This window comes from Anneissia japonica, unplaced genomic scaffold (genome assembly GCF_011630105.1).
Source record: "Anneissia japonica isolate Jap-2015-1 unplaced genomic scaffold, ASM1163010v1 scaffold288288_len553704_cov182, whole genome shotgun sequence".
NCBI lineage: Eukaryota > Metazoa > Echinodermata > Crinoidea > Comatulida > Comatulidae > Anneissia > Anneissia japonica.
Genome location: NW_022702993.1, coordinates 543,713 through 561,649, shown reverse-complemented (window position 1 = coordinate 561,649; position 17,937 = coordinate 543,713). Strand labels below are relative to the sequence as shown.

The following is a 17,937-nucleotide window of genomic DNA, read 5'->3' as shown; positions in this document are numbered from 1 at the left end:
TAATTATAATTTAATATTATTATCATAAATTTATGACATGTTCGGCATGCAACTATAGGTGAGTTTCAACGTGTTTCTGTTGAATAGCTGAACTCATGTTCTTGAGGGAAACATCATCTATAGGCATAGACATTTGTGGCCTATATTGGTGGCGACGTTGATGCTGTACGGGGGGTTACGGCTTAGCCAGGGTTAAACAATATAACATTTTGGCTGCTCGATCGTTTTCAGGGTTGAAATTAAACTTGTAGTCGTAGCCGCTATTCTTGGGGGCGTCTTCCTGATACTGAGGAACAGATGTTTTGAACGATCCTTGATGGCTTAGGGTATGTATTGACGGTGAGTGGTTGCTTTGTCGATGGACGTAAAGGGGGTATTGCTTGGCTTGGAAATTTACGAAAGCCCATTAGTGCCAATAAATATATGTTCAGTAATCCGTAATAACGAATTACTAATTCGTAATTACGAATTAGTAATCCGTAATAACGAATTAACTAATTCGTTATTACGGATTAGTAATCTTGCATATATAAGAGGGCTTAATAAATATTCAAATTATTATTATTATTTTTATTATTATTATTATTATTATTATTATTATTATTATTATTATTATTATTATTATTATTATTATTATTATTATTATTGTGACCATTTTTCGGGGACCAAGGTTTCTCTGCTGATTTGGCATCACTATGGTATAAATAAAAAATTGAGTGGGAGGGGGTACCTCGAGAGAAAGGGCGGAACATGTTTTAAGCAGCCGTTGTTAATATAGCTGCCAAAATTCAGATATTGGTTCATAACTTTACTTCTAATCAATGAAAAAACGTAAGTCTGGTGTCTAACTATATGTTATTGGGGTCACTGAATTCAATGAGACATGTTTCAAAAACCTATGATGGCAGCCATTTTTTAATTTAAGATGGCTGCCGTCATTGTCGAAAAATTAAGTTCCACAGTATAATTCCATTTCTTCTCTTTGAAAAATAGTAAAATTGATGTTTAACGTGTGTTATTGGGCTTTCTGAGTCGAATAATCATAGTTTCTTTAAGCTAGGATGGCAGCCATTCGAAATTCAAGATGGCCGCCACATAAATCGTCGAAAAGCAAATACTGTATTTTGGTATATAATTCCATTTCTCTTCGATCAAAAATGGTAAACTTGGTGTCTAATAATATATTAATCGGCTCTCTGAGTCCAATGGACGTAGTTTCAAAAATCTAGGATTTCAGCAATTTTGAAATTCAAGATGGCCACCACAAAAATCGTTGAAAATATTTTGGTATATATCCACTTCTCCACGATAAAAAATTGTAAATTTGGTGTGCAATCATATGTTATTGTGCTCTCTGAGTCTAATAAACATAGTTTCAAAAAGGTAGGATGTCAGCCAATTTGAAATTCAAAATGGCCGCCACAAAAATTACTAATTCGTAATTCGTAAAATTCAAATATTTTGGTATAATAATTCCACTTCTCCTCGATCAGAAATGGTAAGCCTAAAGTTGTCAAAGCAGATGTTATTGGGCCATCCGAGTCCAATAAACTTAGTTTCACAAAGCTATTTTCTAATAAAAAGTAAATTTTTTAAAAATATGAAATTTTACGGCAGCCATTTTGAATTTCAAAATGGCTGTCATCCTACCATTTTGAAAAATTCTCACTGAATTAAGTGACCCCAATAATATATAGTTAGACACCAGATTTAACTTTTTTGATCGTGGAGAGGTGGAATTATATACCAAAATATTTAATTTTCAACGATTTTTTGTGGTAGCCATCTTCAATATCCAAATTACTAATTCGTAATTACGGATTACTAATTCGTAATTACGGATTACTAATCTGTAATAACGAATTAGTAATTCGTTATTACGGATTACTAATTCCGTAATTACGAATTAACTAATACTAGTTAGTAATCCGTAATAACGAATTACTAATTCGGTATTACGGATTAGTAATCCGTAATTACGAATTAGTAATTCGTTATTACGGATTACTGAACATATACTTTATTGGCACTAATGGGCTTTCGTAGAAATTGGTTTGAATGTACCGGTTTTTAAATCCAGGGTTAAGCCTATGTCCAGGTAATCAACTGATTTTTTGTAGGACTCTATGGTGAGATTCTAGATTGTTGTCCTGGAATACCTTGCCTAGCTTGCATGTTTTGTGACCGTCGAAACTCACCAAGGTCACGTCAAACAGTATGCTGCTCGTTTTCTTACACCATGGTGTCTTTTCATTGAAAAGATGTTGAAAATGATATTATTCTCATGGTCGGTGATGTCTAATATTGCTGCAAATTCGAATGCTTATTCTGCTAGATTTTCAGATATTAATATAGGCCTATGCATAAAAGTAATTTATATCACAGCATATGAATGAGTTATGCTTTTAAAACAAAGCGTTATTACCTGATGGTGATTACTACAGATTAGTAATCCGTAATAACGAATTAGTAATCCGTAATGACGGATTAGTAATCCGTAATTACGAATTAGTAATTCGTTATTACGGATTATTGAACATATACTTTATTGGCACTAATGGGCTTTCATAGAAATTGGTTTGAATGTACCGCGGTTTTTAAATCCAGGGTTAGGCCTATGTCCAGGTAATCAACTGATTTTTGTAGGACTCTATAGTGAGATTCTAGATTGTTGTCCTGGAATACCTTGCATAGCTTGCATGTTTTGTGACCGTCGAAACTCACCATGGTCACGTCAAACAGTATGCTGCTCGTTTTCTTACACCATGGTGTCTTTTCATTGAAAAGGTGTTGAAAATGATATTCTTCTCATGATCAGTGATGTCTAATATTGCTGCAAATTTGAGTGCTTATTCTGCTAGATTTTCAGATATTAATATAGGCCTATGCATAAAAGTAATTTATGTCACAGCATATGAATGAGTTATGCTTTTAAACCAAAATTTGGGAGACAGGCTAATAAATATTGTTGGTCTGACGACCTCGTTCTGGCGTCGGGCGACTGGGTTTTAGGCCTGTCCGACGTGAATTCCACACCACTCTTCCTCTACCAACCTATTGGCGCCATCAGTGCTGTCGTTTTGAAGTTTTTGAGGTTATTAAACTCGTAAGATTACCACAATCAAGCCCAGAAAAGGAAAGCGTTTACCTATTTAAATTTAATATTTTTACACTATATTTTTTATAATCATCATTATTATATTATTATTATGTTATTACTAGGCCTATATAATAGTATATAATTATTCTTTGCTTATTATTTTTAAACTATAGTTCATTATTACAATTAATAATGTTTTTATGACTGATAATTAATTACTGTAATATTATATTATACTATACATTATATATACACTATTTATATAGGCCAACATTATATATACACACTCTATATATATATATATAAATAAATAAATATATAATATATATATATATATAAATGCAGTAATGCATCTAATAAAGTAAATGTAATTTATAAACGACATGTTTCGACGTGTCCCACGCCATCATCAGGTAATAACGCTTATGCTACTAACGGTTTAAATACTACCGGTCAGGTGTAAGACGAAACAAGCAAATATTAAGATAAGTCATGTATATAGAGGTCAGGAATGCTATAGTAAGTCATGTATATAGGAATTAGAATGAATTAGAATGAGAGGACGGATTTCCCCAGGCAATGTAAATGGCTTCTTTTATTTTAAATTGATACCGTAGTGTTGTGGGCGTAGTCAAGAATAGGAAAACAGTCTGAATTAGATGTGTTTTGACATGTAACAGAGTTTTGAAGATGTTGAAATATGTGTGATGACTTTTCCCGAACTAAATGCTCCTTAATCCGTGTTTCTAAGTGTCTATTGGTCTCGCCAATATACATGGAGTTACACCCCGCGCAAGTAAATTTGTAGACAACACGGGCTCGGAGATTATTTGGGACATACGGTAGTCTTTTACGTTAAAAAAAAATTATAATTTATATGACTTGAAAGCAAGTCTGACATTAATGTTAGAGCAATAATTTTTGACCATAACGTTAATTTTTCGTTTACAATAGTTCGATAATGGTGTATAGGGTAGCTTGAAATAAGAAGGTTGTGTTTGCGTTTTAGGAGGATCCAAAGTGGTGGGCGATAGTTTTCTATTCAGGTAGTTATGTATTGTTTTATTAATTAATGAGATCGGATAACAATCTATTTGAAAAGTGAGTACAAGTTTTCTTAAATCGTTATAAAATCCCAACCATGTGTTGTTAATTTTGAAGGTACGGTCTATTAGAGTGCGTAGAAATCCGAGTTTATATGTATGTGACGTAAAGCTATGGAAATTTGTTAACAAACCTGTATACGTTGAGGTTATTAATGAGTTATGAACAGAGTTATCTAAAAGAATGTCAAGAAACTGCCGTGCAGTTCATAAAAGAGGAAGTTGCAAAAACGGAAGTTAGGGATTTACCCTTTGAAGACTATAGTTATAGCAGGGAACAGTTAATATTTAACTGTTCATACCGCTAAGCGGTTAGGAAACCGGAAGAGGATACAATAATGAATAGTACACCTATTAACCAATCAAATTTAATGACCTTGGACTCGTACACGCAGGGAACAGTTAAATTACTGGTACACGGAACTAAAGTATAAGTTATGAGAGCGACTACATTCGGTGACTTAAAATGCGATGTTTTTACTTGTTGGTTGGTACCAAATGAATATAGTTTATTATTTTGATAAAGCTATACAATAATCATAAATTGTTTTAGAAAGGACAACCATCACCTTGACGTGTTTCATAATGCTGTCATATACCGCAACATGCTACGGTGGTTTGATTTTGGTCTCGATGTCATTTTGTGTCTACACTCAACCATCATGCAAGTAAGTCTAAGTAACCTAGCCTGTAATAAGCGGATTGATTAGTTTTACCATTTTTTATGTCCTGTCAGGAGAAATTTGATTAGAAAAAGAAGTTAAAGGATATGATCGTAAATCGTATTGGTCCACTTTAGTTTACTTTTTACCTTGTTCTGTTTTGGCTGTGTGCTTGCTTAACGCCACGACGAAATACATGAACATTCATTTCAAAGAAATTACTGACCCCTTTATTTTCATGTAATAGAACAACTATATGGAGTATTTAAAACGAATAAATCAGTCTTGTGTTCCATTTTAGGCCCAAACCTAGGCCAAGCACGTCCACAAAAGCTTAATACGAATTATTCTGTCACTGCAAAAGATTTTTTAAGTGTGGGAGAAGCATAACTTATTACTTCCCTGCACTCCACAGCAGAAACAATCATACTTACGGACAGCAGACGCGTTATAAGCGGCCAGGCCGATGGACCAATGATATCTAAGGGGAACCGGTTTTAGCGGCTAAAATCGACCCGGTGGACCAATTTTAGCTTTAGCAATTTTGGCGTGACATACAGTAATATACGGTACCAACTGCGGAGGCACATTTACTACAACATTAATCACCACAATTTTGTTTTGGAAAATAAGATCACCTTTCTTCATATGGCTACATACAGATAGAACTAGGCCTATGGCAATTATGTTAAAATTAAATACGTTTCTCTCTCATTTTGTATTTTATGTGATTTTATATAAGTGGATGCAAAAGATGCTTCTTCTCAAATGTCGAAACATTATGCAATTTGTGTGTACCACACACTCCAGGGCAAGGTAATTACTGTACTTATTTATATAATTTGTAAAGTAGTAGACAGCCTGAAAAAAAAACTAATAATAATGTAATGATTATGATTTAAAGTGCTTCTTTTAAAAATGAATGCTATTAGTATTGAGAATTACTACTACAAAACAATACCCAAGGCTACAGTAACGACAGTCTGTATTAACCGACATTAAATAACCTATACAACCGTCTACAGTAAAGCAAACGTGTTTTCAATGTATTTTGTTTCTTTGAAATTTATGTACCGTGTACCGTAATCTACTACCTCGAAAAAAGCCCTGCTATCTTGAAAAGAAGCCCATGGTCTTCTTTGAGGGATGGGATTCCTTTCGAGGTTTGCAAACTAAAGAAGAGGGGGTGATGGCCTAAATTCGAGATGGGATTCTTCATCTTTAGATTAAGCCAATTGGATTATATTCGAGGTTTTACAGTATTTCGATATGCTGTTACTCTAGTTAGTTTAATCATAAAATCATGTGGCCCCATGTAAAGAAAGTTTGGTTGTGGGTTGACACTTTTTTTACGAGTAAAATCAATGTAAACCGTGCTTTTTTAAGTGGTTGAAAAACCCCCAAATTTTATGAAGGACTACTTCTGTCACAGATAACCTAGCACGATCGTGTCCTTGGCACATACCGGTATGCAATGGCAAAAAAACAGGACTTTTAGTCCAGAGGCTAGAAACCAAAAAGGTGCACTCCCTGCTTTATTCCTGTCATTTTTTTAGTTACCTTTATGTCTAACCTTCAAAAATGCCTTATTACTCAAGCGATATCTGGTCGCCAGTGGCTATAAACCGACATCGAAGATAGGTATACCAGTTTCTGTAGGCATTAGAATTTGGGAGATTTATTTGGGTAGGGGTTAAATTTATGCCCACAACTTTTTACCAATTGAATATATTTTCTTTTCAGTATCAAGTGTAGAATGATATGTTTCCTATCATTTGGTATAAAGGACAGTGTAATTACATCGTTAGTTATGTTACAGGAGGTCGAAAGGTCATCAATCAAATACAGTATCAACATCGAATTTCGCATAAAATATATATTAAAACTTGTGATAATATTTTTTCTATCCCATTAAAAACTGAATTAACATGGATAAAAGTTAGCTGAAGTAAACCATATAAATTATTAATTTGTTATTAATTTTATTTCATAATCAATGGGCGCTCGTTATAAAGCTTGCTTGCTGTGGCGACCCTTTTTCCACTATATTTAAATGTTCTGATGGGCCTACATTTTTATCCATTATTGTTTTTGCTTATGTATTTCTCCGTCTATGTATGTTGTGTTGATGATGTGGAAATAAACTTTATACTGAATTGAATTGAATTGAAATTAAAATTTTGAAAAAATTAGAACTTCATTTTGGGAAACTAGATCTACATTTTGAGAAATTTACGCCTACGTCTTGATAAATAAGATATTGAATTTTGCAATTACATTTTGATTTTAACATGGACTTTTGCTGCGTATGGCACCCAATACATACAGACCTTGTCTTCGGCGGGGCTTGTCAATGTGAGATCCTTGGGAATATATTAGGCTTAATTGGCAGCCTTATGATATGAGAAATTAATAATTGTAATGCTAATTCTCCCTCGATTATAACATATGCAGTGGTGTATCTAGGAGTCTTATACGATGTGTTGCAATTTATTGCAGAGCAACGTCCTCCACTGCCGTACGTCGCCATACCGCATCGCGGTGTACAATTTTTTATTTGGGAATTGACAATTAAATACGCGACGACTTGGTAACGAAAGTTTGGTAGAGTTTTTTTTTAGATCCAGCCGTACGGGGCCATTTTTGTATTCCCACCATGCATTGCGGTAGAACACCTTTTTTCTGTGGAGAACTCTATCTTGTGTTTCTAGTATCTTTGCTATTACGTCCAATGCGGCCTGTGGCGGTAACGGCAAGCCTGTTCATGAATGACGCTGCGCGTCTTAAACTACAGCGGTGGACCTTTCCTATCAATGACTCTATTTCTACACCTCCTGTTATACTCCTAATCCTACACTTTTGGAGTCCTTAGGGGGTCGGCTTTACCCACTAGAACCAGAACCATCGATGGGGTGTTTTCAGCTTATGGTCAAAGGACACATAGAGTCAAAACCCTAAAATGATTGAAGTCTATTTCTGCCACAAGAAACATAGCACTTGATTAGGAGCATTTTCACAGTTTTTGGGCTGATAGATAATGATTGTGACACTAAATGCTAAAGTAGAAAGATTACATTATCAAAATTATCCAATTTAACTCAAATTTACCAGAAATAATCTGATTTAGTTCATGTTCTATTGAACATATTTTTTAGTTATTATTATTATTATTATTATTATTATTATTATTAATTTTATTATTAATATTATTATTATCATCATTATTGTGATGATATTAATCTATTATGATCACGCTTTGTCAACTGAACCAATCAGAAGAGAGTATACAAACTGCATGCGAAGGAACAGATTTGAACCTTACCTGTGAAGGAGAAAGTACACTTGACATCCACAGTACGTTGTATGGCCGTCTTGACACAGAAACATGCCTAAATGATCATGTCCGTCAAACATGCTGTATCGCTGAATCGGCGCTCCAAAAGGTACAGGAGGCTTGCCAATACCAAAGTTCATGCGTTGTAAAAGCAGAAAATGGGGTATTCGGAGATCCGTGTTTTGGAGTGTTCAAATATCTCCAAGTTTTTTATACGTGTGAAGATAAAGGTAAGAGCACCATCATCATCATTATCATCAACATCATTATTATAATTATCATCATCACTATCAACATCAATTTTTTTTAAAGTTTGACCCATTTAATGGTTAATGGTTTTCAATTTATAGAGCTCAGAATACAAAGATAAATACAAATCTAACTAATATGAAACGTAATGTATACTGTATTTATTCTTTGCCTACAAATGGGGGAAATTAAGCGAGACAATCGATCCCGCCTCTCCTAACCGCTGGTATGGGATTGGCTGCAACTGGCTTTGGCTGGCAACGGGTCCTGTGCAGCAACGGACCAGTTGATAACACAATTGGCTTGTGGTGGTTATTTAATGGCTTCAATACGAAGTTTAAATTTTATTCTTGTCCTGTGTTTAATGAGCGGTGCATTGATTGGTACTGATCAGGTATGTAAAGACGCAGCGAGTAATTCAGGTACTAGTATAGGCCTAATAATTGTTAAGCAATTTTCAATATTGTAAATCAGATAAATATGATTTAGTAGGTCCGACCAAACAATGAATCTATATTTTATTATTCCAATTATTATCATTCAATTATTTGATTAGTTCAAAATCCAGTCAATGAATGAGATACTTATACGGATAATAAGCAATAAGTATAATTGCGTATCATATACTAGTAAAAATTATTATACGAAGGTCAGAGCAATGCATGAATACAACTACTGAGCGTCTGAAAGGCCATAGGATTTTATAAATGCATTAATCTAATCTAAGTATAATATTTTTTTAGTGTATAAATAAGCACTATAATAATTAGTTTATAAGTCAAATACCGTCGTTTAATGTTAGTTTTATAAATTGTTGTAATCGCTTGCTATAGTTATGTAACCAGTATATCTGTGTGCAAATTACATTTAGCTATGGGTACGCAGATTGTTGTTGCAGTATGCACTAGCACACAACAGTTGAAATGGTATGTACTTTTACACAATACGATGAATATATATGTGATAGTGTTTGAAGAAATTGTCACGGGTTACTACTTTGATATGTATTTGTCAAGGAAATAAAAACAAATTTATCATATTAGTAAAATCGTGTTTTGATGTCATCTAGGCCTAGGCTTACGAATCAATCTAGGATTCTTTCATTGCGTCTAGGTTTCCAGATATTCCTATTAGATGTTCAGTTTTAGTTTTTTTTTTTTGGGTACTTTAAAACAAGAAATTGCTTATTTTTTATATTTAATATTGAATTTGAAGTTATTTTCTTTGGGTCCTAATGTACCGTCTTCTAATGTCATTTTTAAAATTCACCACTTGTCAACAAACCAAGATTGGGCAACTGTCCTCCCTTTCTTTTCGCAGGCGCAAGTCGTTGTGTGTAGGTGTAAAACACACTAGCCTAAACTTAATCGCGGTGCGCGATATGGCGATTTATGCAAGTTTAATTGGCCTTTTGCAAACGGACCGAAAAACATTTAGCAAACTGTGCACTAATGAAAATATAGTGCACGATTTGGGATAGGAAAATAACATTGAAAGTAACAGTAATGACGTCACGGTTTACTTATAAAGACCATTATAAGTAAGCGTGCACCAAATAGGTTGACATTGATTGGTACCAACCGGTTCCGTGACAGAAAATTTGCATAAAGCAACTTTATACAGTTGTCTCAGGTATATAATGAGTAATCTGAATCCAAGAGTGACTCCACGGTGTTCGTCAGATTAATCTGAGACAACCAGTCTCAGGATTACTCATTAAATTCATCCATCAACACAGTAGGCCTACATTTATCCATCTATCCATCCAGCCTTTTGTCACCTAGGCCTGTTGCCAATCGGCTTTTTGCCACTAAGCCTGTTGTCAACTGTTTATTTGCCGCCGGCCATTAATTGTACCCTAGATCCGTTGCCACCAAATTACAACCACCCATTCATTCATCCATCCATCCATTCATCGATCCTCCCAACCAACCATCTTTCCAATTATCCATCCACCAATCTATTAATTATTCTTCCACCCAGCGATTTAAAAATCAATATGCAATTCTCAAAATTAAATCAAATGATAGCTTTTCATAATTTATATGCAGAAATGCCACACGTGACTGAATTGACTAAAATTAGTACATCAGTATTCACTGATTCTAAAGATGGTCAAGGTGGTAATAGAGAGAGTACTACCAAACAATTCGTGGGAACAGGACAGAAAACAGATAAAGGAGAAGTAACATATGGAGGCAAGGCGACTCCACCAACCACTACTGGCATACTGGAACGGCAGAATAAAGGAGAGTCTTTAGTCGAAGTTTCCGTAGGATCAGTTGTATCTGTGTTTATACTAATCGGCATTGCAACACTGACTTTGTATTTTAAAAAAAGAAAAAAAAATGGGCAAGTATTTAATTTTTCATTTAAATACTATATCGGATAAGGATTATTACGTGTTTGTTTAATGACCATGTTATTTGTTATCAAACAAAAACCAAATATCGGATATAAAACTATAATAGTTGATAACACGTTGATGACCAGACCTATTTTAAGGTTCTATCCCGTGTTCCAAAACAAGTATACTTGTACAAACATTCATTTTAAATGTCGAGGTTGTAATAATGATTATGGTAAGACAGATACCGTAAATGCTAATTAACCAGACTTAAAGAACCTTCTTCAGGATCTGATAGTGTTATATTTTATCATGTACAAAACTGTGAAGCAATCCGATACCTTTTGGCTTACAAGGTATACATGAAAATGAAGATGTGGTCTGTATTGTAAGTAAATAATTCATCACTGGTTTTACTTTAAATTGATTCATATACATTAAGGCCCATCAAGGGCTGAAAAGTAGGTCCCATCGCGATGTACAAAGCAGCTGATGAATATCAGACTTGAAAAAAGCATATTCGCAAATTACGTTCAATAAGGAGAATTATGAATAATTCATTAGATTTTGCTAAACTATACTACGTTAAAAAAATGTTCCTGCTGCCAACATAACACAACAAAAATAGGCTACATACGTTATTTGTACGTTATCGTCTAGGTGTATCTTTTCCCCGAATTATCAGCCTTTATTAAGTCTGTGGTTCATGTATAACAATGCAGAAATAACCGCTAGAATGTTAACCCAGATTTGACGAGTAGGTAGTCGTCCCTAGCGCCCTCAGCAAACCCTGTGGCGCGAGTATACTCGTCGCTGGCAGCGAACGCGATTGTTTTAGGCAATGTTCTAAAATTAATAATAATTAGGCTAAAGTACTAAAATTAATAATAATCAAAATAGGATCAGGTTATACGAAATGTATATGATAGATATTAGGGACCGTAGGCAAAAAACACTTTTTTTTTATTGGAAGTACGTAAATTGTACTTTTATAATACCTATACTAATAAACATTAGAAAATAATTAGTAGGCATACCATTCAGAAATTAATGTAATGTGAAAAATATAGGACATGATTTTAAAAATCACTGGATTATTAGTAGGTCATTTTTGTTTATCGAAATTAAACATGCAAAACCTACACTTATAATGAAAATTTTCTTTTAAACAAACACAACAAAAAAAAAATCTCAATAAATCAATTGTTGGTTCTATGTTAAAAATGTAAAATAATTGCTTTTCACATAGTATTTTCGTAGGTTACGTATGTTTACAATATTGAATTGTTTTTGTTCCAACTAGATTTGTAGCTTGTCTGTTACCACACAAAGCCAGAGCCGGCAAGCCATGATTTAAGTCCCTGTCGGACAGGGACTGGCCAATTCCCAACTCTTTCGTACATAAATCGTTAAATATTTTTGTTTTGAAAAAGATTTTGGGAAATATGTTGTAAAACAACTCTCTGAACAGGTGAAATGGCCATTATAGTACCGTCTTTCTAAACGAATTAAGCTTCGACTCTATATCCCGTGATCTTCGTCGATCTGACGGACCCCACCCCATCTGGCAAATCATGGCACCACTATTGTAAACACATCCACGGTACAAATCAAAAATATGATGTAGCATAATCTAACATAAAACCTATTAATTACAGTAATTTACATTTTAATATGTGTTTATTTATTTATTTTTGTTTTGTTTTATTTTTTTTTAAATTTAGGTCTCCACATTCAGTGTCGCATGAAATGACAAATAGTATCTATATGACCAATGCAAGTACGTGTACTCTCTTTCTAGACACAATGTAGCCAACACATTACTATATAATAGGCCTAAATTTGTACTTAATATAAGCATAATTTCAAGGTAACATAGTAAGCGCATTGAAGTGAAAACAACTAATGTATCTAATAGAAAGTATAACAGTAAAATACTTATATAGGCCTATTGCTGGAAGTGTATTCTGAATAATTAAACATGTGGCCATGGCGTATGTTTAAAAAATGTCCAACATATTTATTTTTATTGTAGATGAATCACATAGCATGGAAATATCTGACATCAGCCCTAGGCACAATGCATTGCACGATGCGACAACAGAAAAGCCTGCAAATGAATATGGTAGGTACCCAGGTGACGGACAGGAGCGACTGATGTCAACAGTTAGCGCAGTGACACCAAATGATTCAACTTATTACAGCACACTACAGAAGGAGGAGGAGAGTAAATCTCAATCTACATATATGTTTCTTCATCATGATGCAAGCACCACAACGAACTCAGGTTCGACTGAACGACAGATAAAGACTGAGGCAGATTATTCTTACGCTAGCTATCCTGGGAAAAGTCGGATGGACAACGAGGAAGCATCAAATGATTCACCTGAGTACTGCGCACTGCAAAAGGAGGAGAGTGACGTCATACAAAAACAGAATACATCGAAATCTAAATACATGGTACTTCAACATGATACAAATACTACAACGAACACAGGTTCGTTTGCAACTGAAAAGGATCCTGAATCTGAATATTCATACGCTAGCTTTCCTATGAATACCCGGACTGACAACGACAAAGTACCAACGGATTCACCTGTATACTACACCTTGCCGAAGAAGCAAGACAGTGACGCCACTGATCCGACATCTAATGTAAGAGTAAAACCTAGTAATACCGACATTCCGAAGATGGGCGGATTGCAATCTGAATACATGTGTCTCCAACAAGATGGAAGTAGGTCTACCGCAATCGTACCTCCTGATCCTAACGCTGAGGAGGCAGAGAGTGATGTTGAGTATGAGTACGCTTATACTACCTACCAGGGAGAAAATCAATATCAACAGAAACCGATGGGTAATGCAGATCGATCGAATAATTACATGCAGGTGATAGACCAGGGCAGTGACGTCATAAATAAATTGAACGTTAGATCACTTCAAAATGATGATGCTTATGCTGAACTGAGGCTTGGTGTGAATGATTCCAACGAAGGACCATACGATACGTTAAATCACCTCATTCGCACTAGAGTTCCAGATGACGTAACTGACGACTACAATAAGCTGATACCCACCCCTGCTTTTGATGAAGAGTCAGAGGAATATTCTCATCTTAACAGGAAATTTCTGAACACGGATGAAAGTGTGATCGATGCTAGCTATGGAAAACTCAAACTGTCAGTAGAACCAGCGCATGGATTGATTTAAACCACATGGGCGAAACTTGTATGATATTGATTTTAAAGTATATCCTTTTTTTAAAAAATATAAATGACATTAAAAATAATAAAATCTAGAAAAAGAAATACAGGGATTGTACAACACGGGATAATTTACTTTTTGGAGTTTACTTCCAGTGACAATTTTTATGAATCTTGTTCTTTTTCAAGTCCAAAATGTAAACTTGCCAAAGAATGGGTTTCAATTCTAACATAGGTTATTAGTAGAGTACTGTTGCTAGTTATTATCATTTATTAGTAGTACTTAAAGTCTTGCATGGTGAAACAAGAAATAATTCATATAAAAGTGTTTTAAATCGTTGCCTTTTAATTTTTTTATCTTAATTTACACCCACGTAACAATAATAACAGCTACATTAATAAAAACAAAATAAAATATTATTGATAACAATATAAAAAGGAATAATAATAACGATATGATAATAATAACGACATAATGATTAATGATTTATAGGCATATTAAATATATTTTATATATATACAAATCCAACTATTATTATTATTATTATATATATATATATATAAATATATATATTCAAATACACCTAAGGTAAAATATTGGTTTTCTCCAATAAATTACAGTATTTCTAAAATCCATACAATTGTCTGATGATTTATGTTATATACGTTGATAGCTAAAATAAGGCAGTGGCTATGGATACGATACCGTACGCTATCTCGGTGGTTAACCATAACCTTCATTATTATTATTATTATTTATTATGATAGTAGTAGTAATGATTTTAAATTATAAACAAAAGAAAATAAAACTCGTTACTTTGAACATGTGCGGTAGCCTCAAATGTTGTATGCTCAGAGAATTTATGATTTTGTTTAACAGATTGAAATTTAGCTTAATTGTAGTGGTTTATACTGATTGTAATGTTATGCTTTGTCGACTTTCCTTTTTTTTTGTATATTATATGTATGTTATTGACATTATCTTTAGGCTTATTAAATTATTTTATATTGACAGTCTGGATTGTATAATTAATAATATCTATTAAAGTATTTTTTTTTTCTCTTTTGTGGGGTCGTCCCACTTTTATTCATAAGTTCAGCATACACAGTATAATTTGTAAACTGTTATTCAATAAAACAAAACAAATCGAAATACGCATGCGCAAACCCGTATTTAAAGTACGTCGAGCACGTAAAATCATGAATTTTAACGTACTCTGCAACGCAAGATGAATAAATTACGACGTTATCCGTTAACGTTAAGGTCGTGGGGCGAAAACTGCTTATTATTATTATTATTACTAAAACTATTTTTACTGTTATTGTAGTTGCTAGGCCTATTGATATTTAAAATGTTAAAACAGCTAATGTCGACATTTAAGCATTAATTGCAACACTAGTAATCGTCATTATGTTATTACTATTATTATTATTATTATTATTAATGTTATTACTGATATTATTATTATTATTATTATTATTATTTATTATGATAGTAGTAGTAATGATTTTAAATTATAAACAAAAGAAAATAAAACTCGTTACTTTAAACATGTGCGGTAGCCTCAAATGTTGTATGCTCAGAGAATTTATGATTTTGTTTAACAGATTGAAATTTAGCTTAATTGTAGTGGTTTATACTGATTGTAATGTTATGCTTTGTCGACTTTCCTTTTTTTTTTGTATATTATATGTATGTTATTGACATTATCTTTAGGCTTATTAAATTATTTTATATTGACAGTCTGGATTGTATAATTAATAATATCTATTAAAGTATTTTTTTTCTCTTTTGTGGGGTCGTCCCACTTTTATTCATAAGTTCAGCATACACAGTATAATTTGTAAACTGTTATTCAATATGGCTTCTTAAAATATCTTAACATTATTCCTTTTTTTTTTTACTTTCACTTGAAATTCATGCACATAGGTCAAAGTGTACAATTGCCATGCCATTTTTCTATTTGTCTTATTAATTTTTTTTCTGACATTTTAATAAAAGATATAATAGAAAGTCATGCGTTTCTTTATTCCTATTTTTTCAATATTGTTCGCTTGTATTTATGAACACTATATACAATATTTATAGGCTACTTATCCTTTTGAAATAGTTTCCATTCAAACTATAATATAATATTACAGTATCTTTAATCACCATAACTCTTTTATATTTCGCAAGAAAACAAACATTTTTAGTAGGAATTATTCATTTTAAGGACACAACTGATTTTATTATTACCTGAAATCATACTTTTTTTTAGCAATGTTTGCCCGAGTCTTCATTAGTAATTACCTTTAACCCTAACACCTCTCTTCTTTTAAACACTATCGAAAATGAGAACAAAGTGGCCCATATTTAACATCGATCTTGTTAAGTGTAAAACACACAAATAATAATATGAACCTCTTACACATAGGCCAACACGGACTACAACAAGAACCGCAAACACTTATTAACATAATTATTTGTAACAATCTCTGTGATAAATACCCTGGGGCGGATTGCTATAAAACGGTCTTAACTGGTATTCCTCGTATAAAGCCGGCTTTATCACACGCTAAGGTCAATTGCTGTAAAACAGTTTTCGCTACCGCTTTGAGTATTGAAACGCAAACAAGCCCTCCCCGGTAACATAAATTTCAAATTTCAAATGTATTCAAAATAACTTCCAAACAAGGAGAAGCATACATAAAAACTATGAAATTTAAACATTTAATAAGATTGAGGGCGACATAATGCCTGCACGATGCACTCACATGTATCAAAATGAACGCAAATAAACGAGACTTAGGCCTATTTTTACAGACGCTGAGAAGCGTGTGGAATATTCGTCTTCCGATTCTATGACTTTGACGATCTAGGCCTAGGTCTTAATACCTGTAACGCCTCTTAAAGACTCATTTTTGTTTTCACACCACCCTCTTTTAAGAGGAAATCATAGATATAGTTAAAGTAGAAAACATATCTAACAAAGTTATTAAATCCAATTCTAATTTAATTACCAAGACCTTATGTTATATACCAATGTTTTGCTAAAGCAATATTTCCCGATAACTTGAAAGTTGCCAAGGTAGTTCATATTAAAAAAAAACAAAGATGATCCTTATTTATTTACTAATTATAGGCCTATCTCTTTGTTACCTTGTCTTTCAAAAATTCTTGAGTGCTTTTAATTTACAATAGATTATATATCTTCTCAAACACAATATTCTTTATAATCGCAAATATATTTTTAGAAAATTATATTTTGTAGATCTTGCTCCTATTGATATTTATGATCAGATTACTAAAACAATTGATAATAATAATTTTACAGTAGATTTTTTTCATGATTTAAGCAAGGCTTTTTGATACCATTGATCATGAAATTCTAATGAAAACTTGAACGATGCGGTATCAGAGGCCTTGATCCTAGTTTATTTAGAAACTATCTCCGCAACTGACAATAAATACTACAATTAATTTTTACAACTCTTATTATGTGGTGTCCCATAATTATCCTTACTTGGACCTTTATTATTTTTAATATATGTTAATGATCTTCGAAATTGCTCTTTTCTTTTAAACATTGTCCTTTTCGCAGATGACACTAACATTTTCTATTCCCATAATTAAAATAATGATCTTTTTATAATTAATAACATCGAATTAATTAAGGTATCCAATTTTGGTTTAAAGTAAATAAGTTATCTCTTAATATTTATAAAACATAAAAACACAGAATCCTCCTTATTCAAACCGATAACAACATTATTAAACAAATAACTGAAACAAAATTACTTGGCTTCACATTAGACTTCAAAATTATCTTGGCAATCCCACCGTAATAGTATTACAAAATTATATCAAGAAACATTGGTGTCATGAACAAATTAAAACATTACTTTCCGCAGTACATTATTTTATTGTTGTACAAATACTCTAATCTTACCCTATAT

At 33.0% G+C, this 17,937-nt stretch overlaps 1 protein-coding gene across 3 annotated transcripts; it reads left to right on the top strand.

Annotated features, from left to right (window-relative positions):
* Nucleotides 1–4,625: 4,625 nt before the first annotated feature.
* On the top strand, nt 4,626–14,440 carry LOC117104191. Of its 3 annotated transcripts, XM_033244892.1 has the most exons (6): nt 4,626–4,871; nt 5,608–5,681; nt 8,142–8,429; nt 10,500–10,800; nt 12,520–12,575; nt 12,831–14,440. In XM_033244892.1, exons 1-6 carry the CDS (start codon nt 4,789–4,791, stop codon nt 14,003–14,005), a joined length of 1,977 nt encoding a protein of 658 aa, XP_033100783.1. In that variant the 5' UTR covers nt 4,626–4,788; the 3' UTR covers nt 14,006–14,440. The 3 variants fall into 3 exon arrangements, with proteins under 3 accessions (XP_033100783.1, XP_033100785.1, XP_033100784.1); XM_033244894.1 differs by lacking the exon at nt 8,142–8,429; XM_033244893.1 differs by having other exon boundaries at nt 5,281–8,429.
* Nucleotides 14,441–17,937: the final 3,497 nt, after the last annotated feature.